The following is a 26914-nucleotide window of genomic DNA, read 5'->3' as shown; positions in this document are numbered from 1 at the left end:
TTCTGAAATATTAACTTTAAACCTTATGATTATAAAATAAGAGAAATAAGACTCAACATTCACTAAACCCCCTCTCCTTCAGGAATAAAACTATTGCTTTGAATTTATGAAAAGTTTTCTCTAACAGCATCAAAATACAGTTATCTCCGAAAATGGGAAAAACCATTTGTAACAAAGCACTTCAGACAGTATTTATTCTTTCCCCTTATTTAAGAATTTTCTTTCATTTTCAATTCCAATTATATGGCTGTTCTGACTTTTGCTAACATTTCAGAGATAAAGCAATCAAGGTTTATTGATCGGTAGGAGTGGAAAAGAATATATTATCTGCAATCACAATGGAAAGCAGATCTTAAATTCATTTTTGTAATTAATTTCTTGCAGAAAATTGTGAGACTAAGTTCATAAAACTTTGCAATGATAAAATAATTAATTATCAAATTATGAAAAAGATCTTATGAAACTCTGTGGCTGTTTCTGTCTTTTCAATCAAAGTTTAACACACCTCTAAGAAAAGATGACAATGAAGTCATAAGTGATTTTTAAAGGAACTGGATCAAATGACATTAAACTTGTAAAGGGCTATTTTACCTTGTGCAATCCGTTACACTGAAAGTCAGTGTGTAAAATTCTGAGTATGTTTACTTGATTTTATAGGATTTTTCCTTGGAAGAATCCTACCATGATGTATGAAATTTATTACCCAGGAGTTCATCCAATCTTCGTGTTTTTATCTTTATTCTTTCTTGTTGGAGGATCTATTATGAGAACTGTAAATGAAGGCCCTAAAAAGATCTCTCATGTGTTGAAATAGTGTTCCTAGGGAAAATTCTCATAAGTTGAAGTCATTCAGAAAACAGCTGCAATTGTCACTTTGCTGAAATACATCTACACTGCTGTACTGTGATCTGTCTTAGAATGTCTGTGAAGAAAATGTTACTATACAGCCTCCCTTTTCTGTACTTTAGACCTGCTTGGAGCTATAAGATCAGTTTTCTTTATTGTTTAGTAAGTGTTTTTTAATGAAATGTACTGCTTTTATTATATAGGACTCAAAATAAGCTCTAAATCACTATCCAATAAAAGAAAATTATTGAGTTGGATATCTAAAGTTACTACCCAGAGGCTACTCTGGTACAGTATTTATAAATCTCTAAACAGTTAGGTATAATTGTCTTTCTGGGTTTTGGGAAGAAAGCCAAATAGCAGCTTTAGTTACAACTGAAGATAAATATTTTGTGTTGGGCCATGTTCATCTGGTGGATAAAATAACAAGTAAAATCCCCACAAAGTAGGACTCTAAAAAAAAAAAAAAAAAAACCAAGAAACATGAAAAACTAAATGGGAATAGTCAACAGATGACACTTGAAGAAGAAAGGATGGAAATGTCAACAAAATGAAGGAAAGGAAAATTACTTAAGGTCTCCCAACTTAACAGCCAAGGCAGAACCCATCACATATTCAGTCCACCTCGGTGCTTTGGAAAAATGTTATGACTGAGGAGAACATGTTTTGACTATGGATATAATATTCTCTGGTCTGTTCTCCAAAATACTTTTTGATGAAATAATCTCAATTTCTGTTTGAGGGAACAGAATGAGAAACAGAAAGGACAATAAAAACCAATCTCCAGTACCTGGGGGTGACCTTTTTCTCCAACACAAACACACACCTCTTTACAGATCTGTCTAGGAAGACAATCAGTCAAGATCTTTAAGAGGTAATCAAGACAAACACAGGGCTATTCTAATAGCTATTCCGTGTCAAATATAAGGACTTCCTTATATTTGCAAGGGCTTCCTTGTCAAAAATAAGGTTGATTTTTTAAATAATTTTTTGAAGAAGTGGGCATTTACAAAATTTTTACTTCAAAATCTGAGATATCTTAATGAACCAGTAGTTTGCTGCAGCTTCAGTGGGATACACTTTGGCCTTTCTGTCCTTGAAATATAGGTTCTAGGTCTCCCAAAGGCAATGAACTGCCCTGATGATTTCCAAAGCTCACTTTCAGGACATTAGAGTCTGCAGCCCTAACCTCTAGCAAGCCTACAGAGCTGCCCAGTCAGCTTTGAAACAATCAGTGCAGACAGCCCTGAAAACAGTTCCAACATGAGAATTTTGAACAGCACAGGTTTAATTTGAAAGAACTTCTTGTTCTTTTTGAGTAGAACTACATATTTTATGTAAAGAAGACCAGAAAATCCTTTCAGAACTGTTAGTAAGATTTTCTTCCTAAGGAAGACAGCTTGTTTCCACACACAGTTCTGTGTAGCCATGCATTTGGTCGTATGTTGCCAGACAGTTGATGATGAACATAGATTTGACAACTCAAATAGTTTACTGCCATCCCCTCTGGATATGCTAGGTCATTTGTAGCTCTGGTCCAGATTTTTTTTTGTCCCATGTCTTGGAACTTTGAGTTGGATTTTTCTTCTGTGGAAGGTCGATGCAGAGCACTGTGCTTGGATGAGATGCAATTCTGGCAGGATCAGTTACGATCCAAGATGAGTAAGCCAGAGGAAAAAAAAATGTTGCTGCACATTTTTAATAGAAGGTCCAGATACTGTTAACCAGTTCAAAAACCTAGGGATATTTTAACACCACAATGGGGTACTATCAAGTCTTTGTTTCTGTGTGAGAATGGCTGTGTGTGCTTTAAGTCCGTCTTGCACTAGTAATGAGAAAATCCTTTGTTGATGCAAACCAGATAAATTCAGAGCTGATTTTTCAGCAGTTAACTTAATCCATTGGGAATTGCTAGCCCTATTGTTATACAAATTTCCCTTTCAGCAAAGCATGCTGTCATGTGTCCACCCACCTTCTACAAGATCCTTCCTCTTGGATTGCACCTGGGTTCCATTTCAAAGCTATGTCCCTGGCTGGAAAGGGCATGTTTGGAGGGTGGCAGAATGATGGATCTTTACAGAGGGTTGGCAAGTGATGGATCTTTATATGCCTAGGACTGAGAGTGACTTAGGTGTTAAAGCAGGTGAGGAGGATGAAGCTCTAGGAAAAAGGCAATGAAGTCCCAAAATGTGTGGATTCTTTTCCTGCTACCAACTTAAAGCCAAGTAGTTATAGATATAGCCCTGTACTTCAACACTTGCCAATGATTATGGCTTATCTGATGGATAAATAAATGTGCATCCTGGTTTTATGGCACCATTCTTGTACTGGTGTCATCTTTTGCCTAAAGCTGAAATGAAACAATCACAGATACAAACTAGAAAGATCCTTGTATATTCAATAACTTATCAATTAAATGACTGTATTTTTTTCAGAAATGTAAACATAAATTATATATTAGGTTTTTATGTGAGATTGCACCGCTTAGTGACTACATAACTATACCTATATAATACTATTTATTTGCTCAGAATAGCAACAGTAAGGTCACACTGCTAAATCCCTCACCAAAAATCTTGCAGCTCAGCCCATACATTTCTTAGACTGCTCACATATTTTGTTTTATTTCTTCTCTTTCCAACACCTTGTCACAGGTCAACTGACCTTCTGCCACACCTCCAAATTTTCTAATGTCAGTGTTTCTGATGATCAGTAACAGAAGTAACATAAAAGAATAACACAGACGATCCAAGGATGATGATGATGAGGATGTCTTAATTCAAAATCATGCATTAAGATCTAGAAGAACTCAGACTGGCAATACTGCAAGTTTCTACCAGCCAATGTGTTAAGTATGTCAAGCAATACACAAATGTAAAATGACAACTTGCTCTATAAATAAAGGTACTTAATTGCCAATAAGAATCTGTGAGTTTGTTCTAATACACTGCTTGTTGACCAGCAAAAGTTGAATCACCTACTTTATGTAATAGTCATGATAGTTGTGTCCACCTTACGTTAAACCTGCATTTCACAGACAAAAATGTCACATTGCATATAATTTCCAGTAAAGTTTGTGCTATCTACTGATCTAACTGCTTCTGACAGTCTAATCATTCTATTCAAGGTCTTTCATGAAAATTTACGGTATTGAAAGGAACAGAACCAATTCAGGAGTTGTGGATTTCATAAATGCAGAATTTACTGTGAAGATAATTATTTTCTGAAGCAACTGGGCTTGCAAGAACCCCTCCTGATTCAGAGCTCCCAATTAAAATAGGCTGCTGGTTACCTGCCTTATGTTATGCCCTGTTTCCCCAGAACAGCTATGGAAGGAGTTACCTTTTATTTTTTAACATGCAGTCTGAAGAAATGTCAAAAATTTCTAAGAATGTGTCACCTATTGTTCCTCTGCTTCTCTGCATCAGCAACATTTAAAAGGGCTAAAGGGATTTGGACTATGGCCAGTGTACACTTCCTGACCTACAGGGGCTATTGCTGTAGCAGTGACTTGGGTATTGGAATCCCACAGAACAATTCAGTCTGGAAAGGACATTGGAGAGTCTCTGGTCTTATTTCCTGCTCTAAGCAGGGTCAACTATGAGGTCAGATCAGCTTCTTTGAGCTTTATGCAGTCAGGTCTTGAACACCTCCAAGGATGCAGAGTAAAAAATGACAGGTGTTCATGTGGTGCACAAGACTGGATATTGACAGGTTTCTCTATCCTCACTGAGGGATGGTCTGACTCTGTGTACTCCTAGAGGTAAAATACAACAGCCAAGTGCTGGAAATGTCTCTAACTTCTGAGCAAAAACCAGAAAATTCTCTGATACTGTTTGCGCTCGAGAAGAGATTCTTGATTATTTTAATTATGTGTTTATAGGAGACAGAGAGATTCATCAAAGAATAGCCATTAGCCTGGTAGTGGAAGTACAGATTTAGTTTTGAGACATAGAATTTCAGATCCCAGAGCTAAAGCAGCAAAACAAGGAACCTCTATGCCTGTCTTCCACTTCTGCAATGAGTTTCCTAATCATGACTACAAACTATCTGAGTGTGAGCAAGTTGGCCTCACAAATTTGTGAGGAAAGAACTCTAAAATATTTGGGGTTGTGTTACTTCCAGACCACAGATTTGAAACTTTCAACACTCATGGGATTGAAAACAATCAGTTTCTTCCTTTTCTTCTCTAAATCTACTTCTTATCCAGAAAACTGTCCAATTTGGCTTTGAAAAGTTCAAAGTTTGAGCTTCCTGGTACAATTTAATTCCAGTATTAAATTGCACTATTTTATTGCTGATTCTAAGAAAGAATTTTCTATATTCAAGTTTCTATATTCAAGAAGTTACACTGCAACCTCTGATTTTTGGCATATAATTCCTATTTCCTGATTAGAGTGTAAGGAGGAGAATCTGAACTTAATCTTAGTTCTCACAGTCCTTGAGGGAAAACTATCTCTAGATCAGGCTCACGGGGAAACTGCAGACCAAAGCACAATCCTTTCCACCTACATTTACAGCAGAACTAGATCCAGAGGGAATATTTACTGCTGCAGTTAATAGGTTTATCAAAGGTAGGACTTCAGCTGCATAAGCTGCAAGGCCCTTCAGGGATGGGAAGATGATTGTTTTTACACTGATGGTCTTTGCCAGGGTGCTTATGACTGCTTTGCAGCTGCTTTGCACAGGCACAGATGGTGTAAAATAGCCTTTGGCAACCTATGAATCAGTCCCCTACTCTCAGGAAAGATTGAAAGATTTTGTTCAACATTCTTAAATGGGATGAGTACATGTCAAACCATTGGAAGAAATCAGCTTTGAGTTAATTCTCTGTGGCTTCTTGACCAAGGAGGTACCAAAGCTGTTAAGAAAATTAAAAGTTCTTGCTCTTTTTATTTTAGTTTTTGGCTTGTGTTATTAAAACTTGTATTTTCTCTGTAGTTTCAATGTGTTTTACATAAAAACAAATTGTGTTAGATAGAATTCAGGTATTCCAAAGAATAACTGCATGCTATCACTGGTTATATAACAGCAACTTAGCTTGTAAGGGAAGCCACAGTGAGAAAACGACGTTTTTATACATTATCTAGGAAAAATTTAAAATCAGAAAAAATGCCAGTTTCATGTTCATTCATTTTTCCTCTGAAGGATGTGCTCTGTGATGTAGCAGAGAAACTACGTGACTGTCCCTTTAAAAGCCATCATACCAATCAGCAGGTTTAACTGTCAAGCAAGCTGATGTAGGGCTCTTTGAATTACTGAGTGAGGGATATTCTTCCTGCCAGGTCCTGTCCCCTGTAGGCACTGCAGAGAAGTATTATAGGGCAGTCCTTACCTTGGGAATTAGCCTGCAAGACCCCAATGCTGTCATCAAACTGCATAGATTTGATGTTGAGTGACGCCAAGATGCATTCCTTGTCCTGCAGCGAAGCATCATCAATATTATTCTGATTGGCTGACAGGATAACGCACATGTCGCAGAGGTTGATGTTGACAGCCCTTAAATCAGCCCGACTTAATGGCGTACCCTTCGGCACAGGGAGAAAAAAAGGGGGGGTGCAGAAGAGGGAAAAAAAGAAAAACAAATTAAAGATTGAGAAGGAGCTTTGGGAAATTATTTAAGAAGTATCTTTTTTATGCTCTGACATTAAGCTGGTCTAACTATGTGCCAGGGAATAGGAGATGTGTGCTAATCTAAAGGGTAGTTGGTGCTGATGGCAGCATTTTAGGTTCAGTCTCAATACTCAGTCAAGCTATTACTAACAAACAAGAAACAGGAATAATGCCAGCATTCTACATCTCATCGGTGACTTGAAATTGTCTTGATTTAAGCTGCTATCATGTGGCAACCTCTGGCTCTCTGAATATAACAAGGGGGGTGGTTTAAATGTCTATTTATCTACTACCAAGTCACAATGGTCTTGGGCAAAAGAACAGCAATTTAAACAGGAAAGCATTACGTGTCCTGCACATTTGAAATGCAATCAGCACAAAGCTATTTTTTTCTACCTAAAGCAATACACAGGAAAGGTTAATCCTTTTCAAAGCACGCTTTTGGTGCTTCTAGAAGGAAAACACACTGAGCTTAAAAGCTGTGTGATTAAACCCTTTGAAACAGAAACAGGACTTTATCCTAATGGGCACAGCTTGTGCAACGTTCCCTGTTCTACAATCCTCAATCAGGGAACGGAATCATTAAAACTAAATGCTGTGGTAGCCTGTGGATTTTTTTTATAGTTAACAAAGCTGAGATATAACACTTAACATGATATTTTTTGTTTAAAATTACACTTGCCTTTCACATTCAACAGTCCACAACTGTAGTTACAGAATATTAAGTCTACATCACAGAGGTTGTGAGGTCCAGGAAATACACTCCTTTTTTTTTTTTTTTTAACGGAAACTAGATTCTACTCTGCTGCCTCACATGGCTTGGTACCCAAAGACCCCAATGAAGTGGAGACATAACTGTCCCAGTGTCATGCAATGACTTTCATAAAATCAAGACCCTAGTCTTCCATCTCCTGAGCATTCATGGTGAATATCTCCTGAACTCCACTGAGAGTACTCAATGTAAAAGTGAATTTAAAATGCACACAGTGAAGGAAGAGCTCAATTCTTATTCAGCGTTTGCCAGCTTAATTATTCCATGTAATTTTCAATAATTTGAGGCATGAAATGTTGCGAAAAAACAGTATGTATCAAACAGATATGATTTCATTATAAACTGCTCCAAAGTTAGAATATGATTATTCCAGCCACCTTAATCCTGCCCTTTGTGCCTGTACTGTGCACCAAGTGAAGCAGGGTTCCTGTGGGGAAAAATAATATGCAACCATGTAATTAATTAAAGGCTAACTCCTTATGATTTTATGCAAAGGGACAGAATTAAGGCTGCCTGAGGATATTTAAAATTGGCATTTGTCTACTTTTTAAGAGTTTACTCAGCAGCTTAAAGGCATCTTTTATACAGACTTTAAATTCCACTTTTTTTTTAAACCAGAACAAATGTTTTCATATTCAGCTGTAACCACATCTCCATCAGATATTAGCAGCAAGATTTACCTCATGAACCAAAGCACAGAGAATTATGAAGATGGCCTCCCTTCAACAGGTCCTACAAGTATAATCTCAGACACTTAAGTAGAGTTTTAAATTAGCATAATTAGAACAGAAAATTGCTGCTATTTTAACTTTTAATCACCATTTTGAATGAGATAGGCTGGGAAAAAAAATGGAAGCAACAGGAATGAAGTCTGTGTGGTCTTCAGCACACTTGATTACTATGTCAGATACAATTTCTTTATAAAATTCTGTACTTTTAAAGCTGCATTAACCAACTATTTAAGCTGTTCAAGTCAAAATTAATCTAAAGCTATTCTGAATTTTGGTGTAAACTGGGGAAAGTAAAGCTGGTGTATATTTCTTTTATGCCTCTTCTGAATTCAGAATCAAAACTTTGCAAAAACACATTCTAATAATGAATAAACATTAAATACTGGAAACAGTGGCAGGATTCTATTCTGCTTGATAGTTCAACATTATTATCAATTTAATTCTGATTCTCTAGTCTTTAGCCTTCACGGTGACTGGAATTAAAAGGAATTGGCAGAAAGAGCAGGATATTAACTGACCAAATCTGATATTGACACCATTTTTGTGACAGCAGAGAATCTTGTGACACCATCTGTTGGATCAGGTTACAGAAAAATGCCAAGGGCTAACACTAAAACTGCATTTACAGTAACAAAGACCTACAGTCTGAATTAATCAAAAAGCAAAGACAGTCCTTTCATTCTATAGCTATTTTCCCAATTATTCAGTTAAGATTACATCCAACATTGATTTATTTATTTTTAATCGCTGAAATGAAATTACTAAGAACTAGTAAACTTATAATTTTTCATTCTTAAAAAACATCTAAACTAACTTTACTATATAACATACTGAGCAGTTTCTTTCACTTATACCATGGGCTCCCATGTGTCATTTATAGCTATGGTCACATAAGATCACCAGCTTGGAGGACTTAACTTGTTAGTCCTGGAGCTTTTGATTCTACATTTTGATGTATAGCAGATACATAATATAATATAATATAATGATATATAGGAGAAAAAGGGCCTTTGCAGTTTTAGTGGCTGTGCCTACCAAGATCAATAGGAGCTTTTCATTGATTTAAAAAAGGTCAGGGTTTTGCTGCACTTTCATACAAGACTCAGAACTGAAATGCCGGGGCAGTGTTCCTTATAAAGCAGGCCATTCATAAAGTCTTTATGAATACATATAAATATTACTTAGACAGAGTAACAATAATTTCTTCAAAGGTTTTCTGGGTATAAAACCATAAATAATATCATAAATAACTACTGTCATTCTGTCAGGGAAATCACAGCATCAGAACCAGCTCCACGCAGGGCACTACAGTGAATGTTCAATACATAACACAGCTAATACATCTGATAGCAGCTGAAATTCATCCGATGAGGATGATGAGGAACCAAACACTGCAGCAAATATCTTCTAATAAGGTCTCACAGGGCTCTGTTTTCATAGACACAGTAAAGGGAAAATCTAAGTCCTCAGGCCTATAAGTAGACAAAAGTAAAAAAGGCTAAGATCAAAGTCAATACGAATCTGTCCAGCTGGTGTCCTAAATAACAAAGTATCAATAATATGGCTTTTGAACTTACAGGCAAGATTGAAACCTTGGGGAAGTTATGCAGTGTCTCCCATTCCCTTCTCAGGTATTCAAGTGAACCCACAAACACAATGTGCTTGAGTTCATGGTAGTGAAAGTTGCTGGCTCGTAATGGCATCACTAAATTTCTTAATCCAATCAAAGCAGATTTAACATCCCCAAATATGCAAACGACTACATGCCCACTTAAAACTGTCATCGCTGCTTCACTTCGAGTCTAAAAAAAAAACAAACAAAACAGAACAAAAAGACAAGGGAAAAATGAAACAAAGGGAATCTTAAATCATATATTGAGTTTAAAACCAGGAAAAATACAACTGTCAATATTGTTCATGCACAAAGAAGAAGTTTGATAACAGCTATTCATTTAACTCTTATTTATATTTCATTAAATGTGCTCAGCAGAAAAAAAAAAAAATTGCTGTTGTTTTCAAATCCTTTGGCATTTGGGAAGACATTGTATTGGACCAAATTCTGGTCCTGTGCAAGTTTCTATATATGTGGATTGTGATTCTGGTTACAAAGTACTGTGGGTTTAGCTAAGGATTACAGAAAAGAGACACAGAATCATGCCCTAGCTGACAAATCACAAGATGGGTTTTTTCAACACCAATTTGAAAAGGCAGATGTTGAGTGTCCAGTGTTCCTAGTATGGCTTTGTGGTATTACTTGGATCTTATGAGTTGAGGACCATAACCTCTTAGAAACAAAGCTCTTATTTAAGGACAAGCTGCTGTTTCCCTGAGAAGCAATCCATAAATGCCCTATACTGCTCTTCTTTACAGTGACTGCCCACAATATGCCACAGAGCTTCTCTCAGTGACAAAATAAAAGTGCAAGTTTGTGACTAATACTAAATTTTCAGGCCAACTGAACTTACCGAGGAAAAGGTCTCATGGAGAATATTTAAACAGTGTCCAGAATTATCTTCTTGTCTCAGTGAAAGAATAAATTTTTTCACTAATTTCATCATTGTTTAGTTCAGTTGAGCAGGTAACTCAAAAACCAAGACGATTAAATAAAGCCACATGGAAAAAATGACCTTAATTTCTGGAGCCAGTCTTGGCATTGTAGTGCTCCGTCAAGTAGCTGGAGAACCACTGATACCATATTGCCAAGAAATTGTACACTCGCTACCATTACACAGTAGTTTTGCCAATGAACAAAACTAAACCAGTGCCGATCTGCAAAATTTTCCTCTCACTTCTCCACAGTATATGTCATTTTTCTAAATTACAGAAGCATGGTGGTGTGCAACTGGAATATGCAGCAGATATGCTCATTATGTCAGAAGAATGAGAACTCTGATTAGAAGTTTTCTCATCAGTTAAAAATGCATGAGCTTTCAATTTCTCCAGGGCAATTACAGTGATTTTTCATACAACTTGACCAAGAGAGTTGTCTTGGCCCTTCAAACAGCAGAAGACAGGAGTGAATCCTCAAGTGAAGCATCCAAGTTGTCCCATGCCTCTGCCCATGTATCCGGAATACTCAGACTCTTCTTACTACCTGGCACTGCTGGAACGTCACAGAGCCAAAAGAGACCTTGGGCAGAAAAATGAATTCTTTTCTGACTGGGACATCATCAAGTATCAATTAGAAAACAACCTGGGAAATCTCATCATCTTCAAACTGTGCACTAATTTGTACTTGTGTGGTCTCTAAGGACAGCATTAAATTTGCATAGATATGAATGTAGACATAAATAGTAGACTGTGAGTTTGAAAAGGTGTAGGGAAGCATTTTACTGGCAGTGTCTTTATTGGTGATGATGCATGAAGCAGAAAGAACCTGGGCAGACTTGCAGATTCACAGGCTGGTAGTGGAAAAAACTAACACGGCATAACCTAGAGATGATGATTGAGTCACTCCCCAGAACCATTTGTGGGGGAACACTTTTCAAAGTAGGGCAACATGTAGTTTGTCAGCTAAAATGTGTTTGTACCACAAAGGAGGATTTTTATCTCTATTACAAAGTGTTGTACAGCAGGGGTACCCCCTCTTGCTTGCTGATTACAAATAATTGATACTATTTAAAGCTGTTCAGGCAAACTCCATCTCAAAGCTCCATCTCAAAAATTTGGAATTTACTTGCTTGACTATTTAAACACTGATATTGCAATTCCAGGCAATGTCAGAGTTATTACAGAAACCCCTGAGGAGAACTGGAGAGAAGCTTTTAACACTCGATTTCTAGAATAAGTGGGGCTGTCACCATCATTGGCTACACCATGCCACAGTGCAGGAAAATCTAAGAGAGCAGGCTCGGGAAAAGCTTTATGAAGTGCGACAAAGTGAAGATCCACCAGGGAGTTCATTTCAAATATAATCAGTTTTGCGTGTGAGATCTGGGGTTAGTTACTTGCTACTCTTAGGTATAAGTACATGAACACAAGGGGCATAAACTTTCAAAATAGACTGTGATAGGCCTCCTAATTATTTTTAATGACTTGAGTCAGTTTGATGGTTTTCCCAGTTAAAGAAATGAAACAAACATAGACAGGGCTCACTGCAACATGCTAGAGTCAGAGTAGGAGCATTACTTGCTCTGGCCTATTTGGGCATCTTGAAATATTGGGAATTCAAAGAGAAGGTCTAAGAGAAAAAAAATCATAAAAAATCAATTAACAATAATTAATAAAACATTAATAAATAAGAGGTAAGTCAAAACAACACTTGTCTGTGTTAGAATCATTACTGCCTTGTGTAAAGAGAAGAGTGGGGTATGTAAGCATTCAAGTATTTCCAATCTTAATTCTCTATAAAGATTTAAACCAAATATGTAAATTTCAGTTTATGAAAAAGAAATTCCCTACACTGGATGAGTTTTTATTGTTGCACTGGGTATAAAGATTTATGTAATCAAAATGCTTTAACCAAAATCCTAGCTTCAGTGTCATCACTCTTGCTCCTGATTTCAACACATTTCAACACACTGGATTTTGTGACAGTAGAGCCTAACTTATTTATCCATTAGAAGTCAGTTCTTTGGTTTAAATAACCTCTTTTCAATCACGACTTATCATCAATACCTACCAAAATAACCTTTTCGATGTCTTTGGCTGGACACCAATGAAACATCCCTGTAGAGTCGTATTTTTTCACGTTGGCATCCATATTGTCAATCTGCTCGTTGCCAGGAATTAACAAGGGGTCATGCCTGGGGAAAAACAAGTTGAGGACAGAATAAATGGAAAATACTATGAATTATGGATGGAAAGATATCCCAAGAGCTGTGTACAAAGAGGGACAAAAGTAAAAAAATGAAATGTATTTGCACTTTAGCATGCTTTCAATAAGGACATTTTTAAATAAAAGCTGCCCACCAAAAATAATTAATTTTTAAATGTTGAGTGCAGTTTCAATGACTTTCTATCCTCTTCTATGCCAATTACCATTTAATTTTAAATAGGGTTTTCTGACACCATCACATCCGTACAAGTTTTTTTTCTTTCCAATCCCACCCCTCTGAAATAAATATCAAAGTTCCTATAGGCATCTGCAATGAAGTAGAAGGGATAGGAACAGAGCCCCATGCTGACTGACTGGCATAAGTATGGAAAGCCAATTACTTGCTTTTACCACATACAACTTCTGACGTGATGCTCTTCACAGTAAAAGCTTTAACAGGCTGCACTTTAAATATTTTAGCAATTTGCCCAATCATATTTTGCTTTCCCAAACTGAGGCCTTTTAAAGATTCAACAGTATGTCATTTTAGAGCAGACTGACTAACAAATGCCCACATCTGGAATACATGATTTTAATACCAAACAACAATGTCCATTCTCTCTGACAACTCTACCTGTGATAACCTTCTAAGTGTTTCTGCTGCAACATTTTAAAGCACAAGGCTTCTCAAAGGAGAAGCAAATAAAAGATATTTTTATGAACTTGCTCTCCAGCTATTAGCTACATCTAAGCACAGACACAGAGTTCTTTAATTTATATGCTAAAATCAAACACTAAACTAAGTACTAAGTGACTACACTTAGTCACTGGTGGAGTGACTACATTATGCAATAGCACTAGCAGAATCATATTCACAAGGTACAGGGTAAAGTGACCCTAAAATCTTATATTTAGCATGATTTACTAATGCTTTGTCTGGAAAGCTACAGTCTTTACCTCAGGTTTTTGTCATGAATGCTTGAAACATCTTGATATAGAATTGTAACATTTCAAAGAAGAAAGTATTTGCAATGTAAGAATATGGTAAGTGCTCTGAGACAGGTATCCAAATTCTAAAGCAGTTTGCCCTTTGAAGCCTGTTAAAGAAATGCCCCTATTGTCTGAGCTCATAAACCAGGAATGTTTCCTGCTTTTAAAGCATTTGAACCAGCAGGCTGTGGAAAGATCCTCTCTTCTGCATGGACTACTAAAGCAGACTGTGAACATAGTGTGTGATATAGGTTAATTTACCTTGAACATGGTATGCTAAGTCACCATGCAACCAACACTTGTGTTCCTATGAAAAGTATAATCTCAAATTCAGTCAGGGTGATCAATTAGTGTGATTTCATAGCCACTGATTACAGATCCATTGAAAGTGGAAAATTCTCATGCATTTCACTCAAAGAGGGTCAACTCCAAAGAAAGTGGGTCAAAAAAATTTGAGAAATTATTAATACAATGTTCTAGTTAAACCAGAATCTTCTGATGCTTTAAGACAATCAATGCCCTACATGGCAAAGACCTAAGTCAGACTTATCTGGAAAAAAGAAACATTATATTTTCAAAGTTTTCAAATTCTCTCAATAGAGATACAGTTCAGTGATTTCACTGTAACCTACTGGCAGCAGGGAAGCCCTAGTGGACTACCTGGAGTCTCTGATCCTACTCTAAGCTGAATAATAACAGGCCTTGCATAAACATGTTCCCTCTTTCATAGGAAGCAGAGATAAAAAGGGTGTATCAAAGGGGTTTGTTGTGGGGGCTTGGTTGTTGTTTTTTTGGATTTTTTTTTAATTTCTAGAAAAATATATAGACTCTGCATTCTCTTCCATCCATGAGCAAGACGCAGTCATGGTAGTTTTGTCTGAGAGCTGATATGCCACTCATTGGACATTCCCCATCTGCTCAGAGTTGTAGGTGGCACAACAGGATCTGCAGCCATGAACACGCTTCAATTTGAAGGTTGTACTAATGTTCAGACAACGTTTAGTGGTGCTCTGTCCAAGCTATTTTTAGAACAATGGAATGTGTTAGCTATATGTTTCAAAATAAGAAAGTTTGCCAAGAGATTAGGAATCTTCAGGAGTTTCCACTGAGGAACGTTTTTCTTTCTCTTGTTTCAGGGTTAGGGTTTTTTCCCTCAGTACTTCAACAGAACATTTCTTCATGAGTTTTTCTAGAGGAGCACTAAAAAGTTCACTTTTCAAAAGCAAAGTTCACCAGTCAAATCACCTTCTTTTTCTTTCAGAAATCAAGCACATATAAGAAGGAATTTCATTTCCCCCCCATCCTTCATCAGAGGAACTATCATAAATCAGTTTTTAAACAATGCCATATTCTAGTTTTGTAATTAGTGTTTCCTTTCTGATCTGAGACTTAAAATTAAATAGATGATCTGAAGCTTTAGCACAAGTGACTATTTAGCAATACTCTAATCCCAGACACAAAAATGATTCACTGAAATGATACAAATTGAAAGGAATGTTATAAAAAAGCAGGTGGTATCAGATATCTGACATCCAATTATGGCCAACTGCCTTGAGGTTTGAGGCAACTTTTAGAGTGTGAGTGCTTAAAGCCTAGCACAGTTCTTTTGGACTTTGCATCCTAACAGGGAACATTCAAAGTAGCTTCTTCCAAAGGTTTATTAGAATGTTTTAGGCTTAAACATAAGTTGGTTTGAGGGAAGAACAAAGCATGTGAATCATCAGATATAACCACCTGTTGAAGTTTTAGGTAACAAATTGTGGGTTTTTTGAAAAAAATAACCCTTTTGATTTATTTTTTTTTAAATCAATACATGCATTTATTTGCAGTATTATAAACTGCTTAGACTCTGCTTTATTGCTTGGAGTATAGCAAGTTGGAACCTTAAAGGAGGCAAACAGGATTGGACACACAACAGGAAAGCATGCTAAGAGATATTATTTCACTGCTTTTACTCCAGGATAATGGATTATTGCCTGAGAACAACTCTGTGATATGACTAGCCAAATTCTGTTTCACAATATGTGGGGTTATTCATGTAAGTGTGTTTAATAAATTTAAATCTTCTGGGCTAAGATATTATTTTAATTTCTCTTTAATCAATGTTCTTTCATTCTCAGTAAAGTGATCCCTGAAGCTGTCTCTGGACCTTGGAAACTCTTTGCTACTTAGGTCCAACTTTGTCCTCAGATATTACTGAATGTATCAGAAGATACACTGAGTTACATATTTAAAAACTGAATTTACCAAAACGATTATAAAATAGCATTACTACTTTTGACATATACACCCTCATTAATCTGCTGATCCAAACCTGTTTTGCAAATACTAAAAATTAATTAAGACAGACACACAGAGAGGCCAAAGCTGTCAAATCTGCCTAAGGCATTTGGGCACCTTCTTCCCATAAAAATTATATTACACAAAGCATTACAGTTGTTGCCCTTACAGTCAAATCATGGATTGAATGTTTCTAGAGCCTCTCTGCCTCCTCATCCTTGAAGATGGCCTTGTCAAGCTGTGCTTGAGTCACATTCATTGACAGGTTACTGCAGAATGCTTACATTCACACTGTAGTCATTATGTTATCCAGGGCTCAAAAGCCCTTTGATTCAAGAATTCAAATCATAGGAAGAAAAGCACTTTCTGTCAGTTAAACTCCTAGTACTTGTTTTAATTGGGATGTTGTTTTTTATGACTTGCAATGACCAAAGCATTTGGTCCTTCTGGCTAGGAAAAGACATGTATAGCCTGTATTGAAGGAAAGGAACAAAAGTTAAACTTCCCTCATCCATATCCCCAGTTTAAAAATAGCTTCTCTGGTTCTTATGGCAGATATTACATAAGCATGACTTAAAATGAAGAGCGAAATACCATCTTTTCAAGGTTTTGAAGAGCCTATAATGCCACTCATGTGCAATTAAACTTGAAAACGATGCTAAATGCCAAGCTACAGCTGCAAACCCAAAAAGCCTGCCTGGAAGACAACAGCCTAAAGCAAAACCATAAATACCACTTACAGCAAACCTACTGCAAGGAAGTCAACATTACATTTTAAAGAGTACTGCATCCCTGGCACACATTTACAACCACTGCAAAATCTGAGTTTTTGAGTCGGAAACTTTTAGGTACTCACTGGGGATAGACAGAACTGAAAAGACCATTCAGGACTAAAGGGCTTCCTCATTAAATGACTCTTGTTAAACATACCCTTGTATTATGTCACCCTTGTCTTATACCATTATACACATGCAATTGAGAACTAGAGCAACATACCCTCCCTGATCTGCAGTGGAACTACTCTGTGTGCTGAGAACTGGGAACAAGAATACTGTGTGACCAGCAAGGAGGACCCTGGGCTTGTATGAAAATAAACTGTAATCTCTTAGTCTTTACACATTAGTAAGACAATGTCGTGGCTAGTTTTTGTTCTGTCCTCCAATAAAATTATCCTTATATAAAGTCAACACAAAACACACCTGATGAAAACACTACTCCTCTTTAACCCATGTCTGTTAGAGTTTGCAATTGTGCCTTTCTCAGGTAGACACGTCTGGATTAAATGCACAAAAAGACGTTCAGCAGTCTCCTGCACAAGATTCAGGGTCTTTAGAGACACCCTGCCTGTGGCTCAGGAATTTTGAGTTTTTCTACCTGACTTAGGGGCTTGTGGATATGTCTTAGCAAGTGTATGCACACAGATGCTTACATTTTGGAGGAAGGAGAGGGTTTGCTGAAGGTAAGAGAGGAACTGAAGACACGCTAAAGAACGTCTCTCTCATGCCTTCAAAATTTCTCCTACAACTACCCTAACAAATTGTGGCAATTAACATGCTGTTAGTGTTAGATGTGTGCAGCCAGTGCAGGTGCTAATAATTGAAAAAGCATTTAGAGCTTTTACACCCTGGCTGAATATTTCATGATGTGCTGCATGTTTCACTATTTACTCAGTGGGCCTCTGTCACTTCAATCTTCTCTGACTGCTTTGACTGGTGCTATAAAGCTCAACCAAGATAGAGTGACGGCTTGTCACAGGAAAACTCCACTGACTCCAGCAGCTCACTGGGACTAGCTATGAAGGTTGTCACGACATTCTGATGGAATTCAGCAAATGTTTTGTGACTAATACACCCAACATTTGTCGGCTACCATTAGCCATTCCCTGTGACCCTGCAGTCGGGGTGGATGGCATTAAGTTGTAATGAGAATTTGTTGCCTCTGTGTGTTACACTAATGACACTCTCTCACTGATCTTTCCTTTCACAGGTTAATCAGAAATGAAATTTATAAGGATTCAGTGCCCAGATGCACCAGACTTTAAAGAAGAAAACCCAGTGTGACAAGAGAAAGAAAACCTGCATTTTACTGCTAAATGCTTTCAATGTCATATTCAGAAGCTATCCTAATATTATTACAATCTCATACTTTTTCCATAAATCTAGAAAGAAGACTATATCTAATACAGTGGTTGGTATCCAGTGCCTTGTCCAGCTTATTTGCTGAATTACAGGGTTAATTGCCCTTTCTTCCCTCTTGCTATGCCCAGATGTTGCTAGTTTTACTATTCTCAGAAGCCTTACTGAAGATTTCCCATTAATTTATCCAGACTACTAAGAACAATGATATAAAGCTGTTTACTGTAAGAATCTTGCTTTTTAAAGTATCTTGATACCTAACATGCTTCTGAAGTATGAAGCCTCTCATATAAAAAAGTAACAAAATATTTAACTTCCAGACTTTTTCATAAACAACTTAATGAGGGGAGACAGGGCACACAGTCAATGTGTCTTTTGTTTTTAAGATTTCCCATTTCGATCCACTGAAGCTGCAGAACTAGTAATCTTTGAGGGGTAGAAGAATGTACCTGAAAAAATAATTTCTCATTTGTAAAAAATAAACCCATAGTTAAGTGGCATCATAAAATAAATATAGGAGTGTTTTTGTCACTTAAATGAAGTGTGTGACATTATGATAAAAGCTACCACTGTTGCTAGTCAATGTTTATAAGAATACATTTTTTTTTCTTTAAAACCAGCTAAAGAGCTTTTTATTTCTATTGCCTTCACCTGAGTGCATCTTCTCTTACCCTGAACTTTATAAAAATAATATTTTTCTTCTGCAGGAAAATTCTCATTTCCTTTCCTGCTCTCTCATCCCAAAAAGACTTGTGCAAGATTTCAAGTAACCTCAAAAAAAAATCTGATGCTGTTCTTATTCCCATGACTTTTAACACAACTACTGTATTGGGTTTGCATGGCCAGGTTTTGGTAGGCAGGGTGCTATAGGGGTGGCTTCTGTGAGAAACTGCCAGAAGGTTCCTCCATGTCCAGAGGATCCAGCGTCAGTTGGCTCCAGGATGGATCTACCACTGGCCAAGGCTGGGCCAATTAGAAATGATGGTAACACCTCTGTTATAACATATTTAAGAACAAGGAAAAAAAAGTTATTGTTGTAGATGTAATGAGGCCAGAGAAGAGCAGGGTGAGAACATGTGAGAGGAACAGCTCTGCAGACACCGTGGTCAGCAGAGAAGGAGAGGCAGGAGGTGCTGCAGGCACCTGAGCTGAGGTTCTCCTGCAGCTCTTGGTGCAGACCATGGTGAAGAAGGATGTCCCCCTGCAGCCCATGGAGGTCCACGGGGATGCAGAGATCCCCCTGCAGCCCATGCAAGAGACCCACGATGGAAAAGGTGGATGCCTGAGCGGAGGCTGGGACCCCACTGGAGGCCTGTGCTGGAGCAGCCACCTGGCAGGGACCTGCAGACCCACGGAGAGAGGAGCCCATGCTGGAGCAGGTTTCCTGGTAGGACTTGTGACCCTGTGCAGGAGTCATGCTGGAGCAGCCTGTCCTGGAAGGACTGCACCCAGGGGAAGAGTGACCCAGACTGCAGCAGTTTGCAGAGAGCTGCTGCCCGTGGAATGGACTCACACTGGAGAAGTGCACAGAGAACTCTACCATGGGATGGACTCCACACTGAAGCCAGGGAAGGACTCCTCTCCCTGAGCAGTGAGAGAAACAACACATGATCAGTGACCATAAACCCCACTCCTCATCTCCCTGCACCTCTTGGGGGAGGAGGTTGAGCTGGGAAGGAGGAAGAAGTGGGGGGAAGACATTTTAAGGTCTGTTTATACTTGTTATTATCCTGCTCTGATTTTGTTAGCAATAAATTCAATTAATACCTCTAATGAGAGTCTGTTTTGTGAGTTATCTCTGCCATTATCTCAACCCATGAACCCTTTGTTGTATTTTCTCTCCCCTGTCCAGCTGTGGAGGGCAATGAGAGAGCAGCTTTTGAGGGTGTCTGGCATCAGCGAGCATCAACCCATTATAGTCTTTTTGAAACCTGGGTACCATAATTCAGATGAAGAAGCCAGTCCTTCAACAAAGAAATGGAAAGGAGACAAATTAAAAAGGAAACCAAAGTTACCAGTCCCTGGTCTACCAATGGTAGCAAGAGTCAGGAGGCTAACATACTACCACCTATCATTTAAATACTTTAATTCTATAATATTGTTAAAAAACTGGTGTAAGACAACCTGGTAATCACTGAATTACTCCTGTTGTTCGTGTTGGTTGTAGTGAACACATAAGACAGAATCTATAAGTGAATTCTGCTATTATATACCTGCTGGGTTGCAGCTCGGTCATCATTGCATATTAGCACTGCATAAAGTCTGGATATAAATTTGAGAGTACAAAATGGAAACTTCCAAGGCTAAGGGACATAAATAAATACCATTATTATGATTAATCAGTGGGCTTTCACCTTTTTAAACCTTACCTTCATGTCTGGTTTAAGGAAGTCATGGGAAATGATCAGAGTCAACTTATTTTAGCAGTTTTGGCTTGAGAAATGCTTCCCTAGATCTGCCATCACTTTTTTTTTTTTTTTTTTTTTTTTTTTTTTTTGTTTCTATGAGAAAGCTCACAGTTTCATTCCATGGAAGGGCAGCACTACAATGGAAGAGGCAATGCATATTCATGCTGAGTGCCACTAGCAGAAATGTGTATGTATATTTAAGTGTATGTGCCTTAGTGGGTGGATGAGAAGATAAATGTGCACAGCCATTGTTCATATACTTAAAATATTATATACAGCTCAGGAAAAAAGACAGGAGGTTTCCTCCTCAACTTCAGATAAATAATCTCATTAGGCTTCTGGAAACATATGCCAAAGAGCTCACTTTTTCTCTGTGTCATTTAGCTGGGTCCTGACAGTTTCTGAGCAAGTTTTATTGTTTGGTTGGGAATTATTTTATATCCTCAATCAAAAAAAGTCCTCAGGCTTATGAAATTCTCCTTGGCAACACACTGAAAACCCAGTGTCCTCTGATGCCTCTGATTCTTATGTGATCAGGGACACTAATGATAATGACCCTTTGCTGAGTATGCTACTTGTCTAGAGGCCTATGTCAACTACACCACTACATCCAGAGTGGACAGGGACAAACTATTTGTTTGCTCTTCAGGCCCCTTGGGCCCTGTCATATGCTATTTGTTCTTGCATTAAGAGGTAGTTTGGCTCGGCTGGGCTGACATTTCCTTCAAGTCAGTGTATTCCACTCATGCAGTAGCAGCTACCAAAGCAATAAGTATAGACTTGAGGCTCAGCAACAATCATTTAAGTGGCTTTTTTGATTCATATCCAGGGCTTTTCACATGTTTACTGGTCATTCTGAATCCAAAATGACACATTTTTTTAAAAACTAGCTTTGCTATTTGATATTCAGGCAACATAGCCTCCTCATAGTTAACATGGCTGCTCATCAATAACACGAATCAGAACCTGCAAGTGAGATGATGAACAAGGACTGATATTGCTGCATGATACCAGAGGCATTGATCGGTTCTACTTTTCTCCTCCACCTCATGAAGGATACCTGATATGTGATTACTCTCCCAGTCACAGCCTTCCCTCCTTTTCCTTCCATTACCTATTTAAATTTGACTTTTTGCTGTAATAGGATGTCCTTGTGTTCACATCTTAACTGCAGGAGTGTATTTTTTCCTGTTGGAGTTTCCGTTATTTTAAAAAAATTATCCATGTTCTTGTGTATTTATTGGGACAGACTCTTGCTGATGTAAAACAGGTAAAAACAGTCATGACAATGCTGCATATTTTTCTGGTTAATTTGCATTTGTAGGTATTATTGGAATTTGAAAGATTTGTTTCTGATTTATTAGACTCTTCTAGTATTGCATCAGTGTGATTCTGCTCATGCCATTTGATGTGATGCAGCATTCGGTTAGAACAGTGACTTCCTAAATGTGAGTCTAGATCATCTGTGATGTACACAAAGAGCATTTGTATGTCAATCATCTATTTATATCAGTTAGTAATTTGTTTTAATTTAGAGTCATCAAAAAGGTTTCATTAAAAAGACACCTCCAATCTATCTATCCAGATCATATTTGGTAATGCAGATTTCTACTTATGTGTTAGTAAATCTCAAAAATTCCCACTCTCTGAGCAGGTCACACCACTTATCATAAGGTCCCGAGGAATCCCTGTGATACCATTTCCATCCTCTGTTCTAATTCAGCAATACAGGAAGTCAAAGTTTTGTCTTATAGTGTAATACCCTCTACCACTGGGGGAATCTAAAACCTATGCAGCATTTTCAACATTATCTTAATTGTAGGGCTGCTAAGAGCTATTGAAAATTCACAATTTGGATTTCAATTTTTTAATGCATTTTTCACATATTTGTTGTTTTCATACTCCAGACTTCTTGTCTTCCAGACTCCTTCTAGATCCTCTGGATCTAAAACCACAGCTGAGAAAAAGTTTGCAAAGTAGTCAGCTATTTGTGGGCAGGTGGGACAGGGGCAAAACTGACTTGAAAACAGAGTTTTTAAAGCAAATTTACAAAAAAAAAAACTTCTAAAGATAAATATCAGCTACAGACATGGCAGTGCTTTAGCTGATTTACCTCTTGGGTACTTCTAGCTGACATGCACTAAAGATTTCTGGGCAGGAAAGCAAGTGCCTGTCACTTTCTGTAATTTACAAGGCTACGAAATAGCAGATTATACAGTCCACCTTTGTTCCAGAGAGGAGAAAAGAGTTTGACCATTACAAACAAATCTTAACAGAGCTCTCTTCTGATTCAATCCACTTTGTCTTTTCTAGCACCTTGGACCAAAGTTAAGTCAGTGTAGATAAAGAGTAAAATGAAGAGATGGTTGGGTCTGGGGAGAAGCTGAGGGTGAGAACACTGGGCTGGAGAATAAATTTAGCAGCAACAGAGAAGAGGAAGAAAACAATGTCTGGATTTGGAAGCCTGGCAAGTCCTCCACTCACTGCTCAACCTGTGTTTAGCAATTCTGATGTGCTAGTGAGCAGACAGCTCAGGCTCAGGACGACTACTCTCCCTCAGTCCCTCTTCAGCAGGCAATGAAAGCAGGCTGTACTTTGAAAATCTTCCCCCATCATGCAAACTGACACAGGCATGCTTTTCAAAAACCCACAGCCAATCTGTTGATCATTACTTATTTACAAAGGCCTTCGGGCAGAAAGTCCTGTAAAAACCATACTTGATACGGTATACACTAGCTTTTTCTGCTTGTGGAAAAAAGTACCCCTAAGGCTACCTCAAACCATCACTTTCTATTGCACATAAAATGTACCGTGTAACACTAAAGTATTTAATATATATGGTATAATATATCTACAGGAAAGGCATTTGTGTAGAAGTATGTTACCCTGTATTTGGTAATTTGATGTTTTGCTGAAGGCTATGACTTGAAAAAGCCTGCACCTAGTACAGAGGACCTGTCATCTCAGTACCCAAGAGCCAATAGAATAAAGAAGTACCCTTAAGCAGCAAAACTTTGACACAGCTTTGAAGCATATGAAAACAGTATAACTCCCCAGAATTATTATTACTCAAGATCAAAGAAATGAGGCATACTTTACATAGCAAACAGGGACAGTGTGTTCAGCTCCTTCTCTCTCTCTCTCTCCCCTTCTCTTTCTTTTTACTTCTACTTCCCCAAAATTAGAATCTGGGAGAAGGTGGGGGGGGGGGGGGGAAATCTCCATGTTTAAATTTTAAGCAGTTAAAACAATTAGCAGTAGATAAGAGGACTGTCCAAAGGTAAGTAAATTGAAAACTATGCTAGCATGACAACTGGCACTATAAAAATGAGAAGTTTGCCAGTATGCTCATTTTATTCTTCCTCATAAACTGTAAACAAGCATGTAAATCAGTGTCATATGGGCAAGGCTGAGCTAACAAGAAGGCAGAAAACTTTTAATGACACATTCTACAGAAATAGATGGTCAATAGGGAAAAAAAAAAGCCACAGCTGGGTGCATTTTCCCTCTGTGAATCAATCTCACTTTTGGTTCTGTAGTCCAAACAGAGATTTGTGGAAGTACGTCCTTGAATATGCCCTATATTGCAGAAACAATAAACAAATATGGATGCTTCTGTATCTGGCCAAAGAAAATTTCAGTCTAGTGACTGAAATACAAGGAGAAATATCACCTACCTGCATTCAGAATCATTACAGGAACAAAATCATTGTCAATAATAAAAATAATAGATTTTATTTATGGAATGAACTATAAATTTGTATCAATTTTTTTTCACATAACCTCTGTGAGCAGGCACAGTTATACACACATAAATATCAAATTCCACTAATCTGTCTGTTTATAAATGCAAATAAGTTTACATTTTTCTGTGTATGTGTACATACATATATATATACACATAGAGTGGAAAATCCCTGCTATGGTATTTATGGATACAATTATGAACTGAAGGTCTAGCCTGGGTACATAGGATATGCAAAAACAGAGCAGGAACAGCCTCGTTGGAAACTGTGTCTACTATGGGATCCAATTTTGACTGAGTTGAGAAGGTAAAAGGCAAGGCACAGTGAGATAGAATGCAAATCACATAATATTTTAATAGATTACAATTTCTTGTTGCAGTTCAAGTTTTAAAAAATCTCTTAAAAGTAATTTGTTTTATAAAAGGAAACTACATAGTTATACAAAGGAGCACTATTGTAAAATAATGTACACATAGCAACGGGGGAAAATATCACTAACAAGATGCTGTTTTCATCACCCACTTTTAGAGTATATACTACCCTCTTAAAAATCCCTGTATTTCATAATTAATGTGCTTTTAGCTTGACTAAAACTGTGTTAGTTTTGAACTTTGCTTTGGCAAGTACATATATTATTAGACTTTTTCATCAGTCTAAATCAATTAACAGAAATTTGATTTCAATCGACAGGATAAAAGGAAGGTAATATTCAGGTTCATTTTTGATTGTGATGATACATCTCACATATGGCCTTAAGTACAGAAAACAGTACTCAGAGGGAATCCAACAAAAAGAGAATTGCCTGAGGCAAACTAACCACATGAGTTCCCCTGATTGGTTAGTGCTATCATTAGTGCCACTGCTGTTTAAGAACTACACATGGACAGGACAGGGTGACAGCTAAGACTTTAAAGCCTATGTATTTTTCAAACAGCTTTTCAAACTGTTTTTCATGACAGAATTTTTTTTCAGCTCTATCATTAACTGCTGACAAGCTGACAGAATAAATACTTCAGCCTTTCAGAAACCATCTAACAATCTTTTTTTTTCACCCCTTCCCCTTATTTTTGATGTGGGGGGAGGAGAGGAGGAAGGAAGAAAGAAAGGAGATGAAGATATGAGTTTCTTACAGTCTTACCTCATCAGTTTGGGTGAGGAGTTGGGTGAATTTCGCATGCCTCCATTTCGCTGCTTTTTTTTGGGTGATAGTGTCGACGGCTGCTCATCTTCAACTGGAAATATAAGGAACTCATGAGATTAAGTACTGCTCTGAGTGCAGTATGAAATACAAGTGAAGTAGCAAAGAACACACACTCTATGTCCATTCACGCACTGATACTTCATTGCTAACATAGGCCAACAGTAATAAAAATCAAATACATGTTAGTCAAAGAGATTGGTTTGAAGGAGAAGCAAATACCAGGGTTTTGAACACAGGTGTTCAAATTGGTTTCATACTTCAAAAACAAAGGCGGGGGGACCACATTCGGGTTATTCTTAGAGTTATTATCAGTTAATCTGCGCTACAGAAAAATAGAATTAGTGCTCTGCTGTATTCCCAGACAGATAAAGTACTATTTTCAATATCAACATAACAGCTGCCAGCCTGCTTTTGCTAATGAACTAGACACCAGTTGGTTCTTGCTCCTCACATGCCAAACAACAGAGTCTTCATGAAGAGATGTAAAATATTCAATGCCTTGATGTTCAATGATTCAGTTAGTCGGGAATGTGAATGCAGCCTGCCATTGTGCGGAGATCTCCAGCACAAGTCAGACCTCATCGCTCTACTCTCCTCCCAAAACGGAGTTTTAACAGGAGTGAACAGAATGAGGTTGAATGGAAGTGGGGAGACAATACCTGTATAACAGAGAATGCGTGTGTTATGCAATCTTTTAATGAGGATGAGGTGCATTTTCAAGGACAGATCGATTTCCAGATAGAAAATCACTCATAGTTTTGTCAGTCATAAATTACTCTTGGATAACTTATGTCACAATATGTATTGCTTAAACAAGTGCAGCTTCCTAAGAACTCATCTATAAGAATTAACCACTATTACTGTTTTGAGACTGTAACTGCACTTGATAATCTGTATGTAACTTTTACATGTACTATCAAAGAGAATAAACTCATGCCTGCTTTCTCAGGTTCATACTAATGCTAATTTATTCTGATACAAAGAAGAAAAAATAAACTTTTTCCCATCCTACTGTTAACTGAAAAATTAATTAGAAGACAATATAACTGATGCCTAGGAAGCTTTTACTTTACAGCCAAAAGGAAAGGCATTAGTAGTAGTGGTAGCTGCTATATTTAAAGAGCTTAGTACACATTAGCAGTGCACAAGCAGAGGTTGAGAAAAAACCTGCACCAGACTTATCTGTGAAGAAATGAAGCAATAGCCTTTTGCTATAACTCTCTTCTGACACTATTTTATTACAGACTGCATTCCAGCCTACCACCTCTGTCTGTTTGCCCAAGCCTGCAATGGAACTTCATTTTGCCTTGGTCAAGACCAAAGGGCTGGGCCCTGAAAAGACATATTTTGCTCTCTTTTTAGATGACCTGGCATCACCTAGCACAAGGGAGTCACAACCAAACAAAGCACTGCAAAGAGAAAAAAAACAAACCAAA

At 37.6% G+C, this 26914-nt stretch overlaps 1 protein-coding gene across 30 annotated transcripts in view; it reads right to left on the bottom strand.

The window, feature by feature from the left end:
- Positions 1 to 26914, bottom strand: part of KCNMA1 (potassium calcium-activated channel subfamily M alpha 1) — a 420412-nt gene that overhangs the window by 37684 nt on the left and 355814 nt on the right. For all 30 annotated transcript variants that reach the window (XM_068197370.1, XM_068197377.1, XM_068197376.1 and 27 more), the window contains 4 exons: positions 25416 to 25509; positions 12584 to 12707; positions 9540 to 9764; positions 6182 to 6374 (listed from right to left, as the gene is read on the bottom strand). In XM_068197370.1, coding sequence (XP_068053471.1) covers positions 6182 to 6374; positions 9540 to 9764; positions 12584 to 12707; positions 25416 to 25509 — 636 coding nt within the window. The remainder of the gene's footprint in view (positions 1 to 6181; positions 6375 to 9539; positions 9765 to 12583; positions 12708 to 25415; positions 25510 to 26914) is intronic.

Source organism: Anomalospiza imberbis, chromosome 8 (assembly GCF_031753505.1).
Source record: "Anomalospiza imberbis isolate Cuckoo-Finch-1a 21T00152 chromosome 8, ASM3175350v1, whole genome shotgun sequence".
Taxonomy (NCBI): domain Eukaryota; kingdom Metazoa; phylum Chordata; class Aves; order Passeriformes; family Viduidae; genus Anomalospiza; species Anomalospiza imberbis.
Note: the sequence above shows the minus strand (reverse complement) of the source record. Positions and strands in the feature narration are given on the sequence as shown.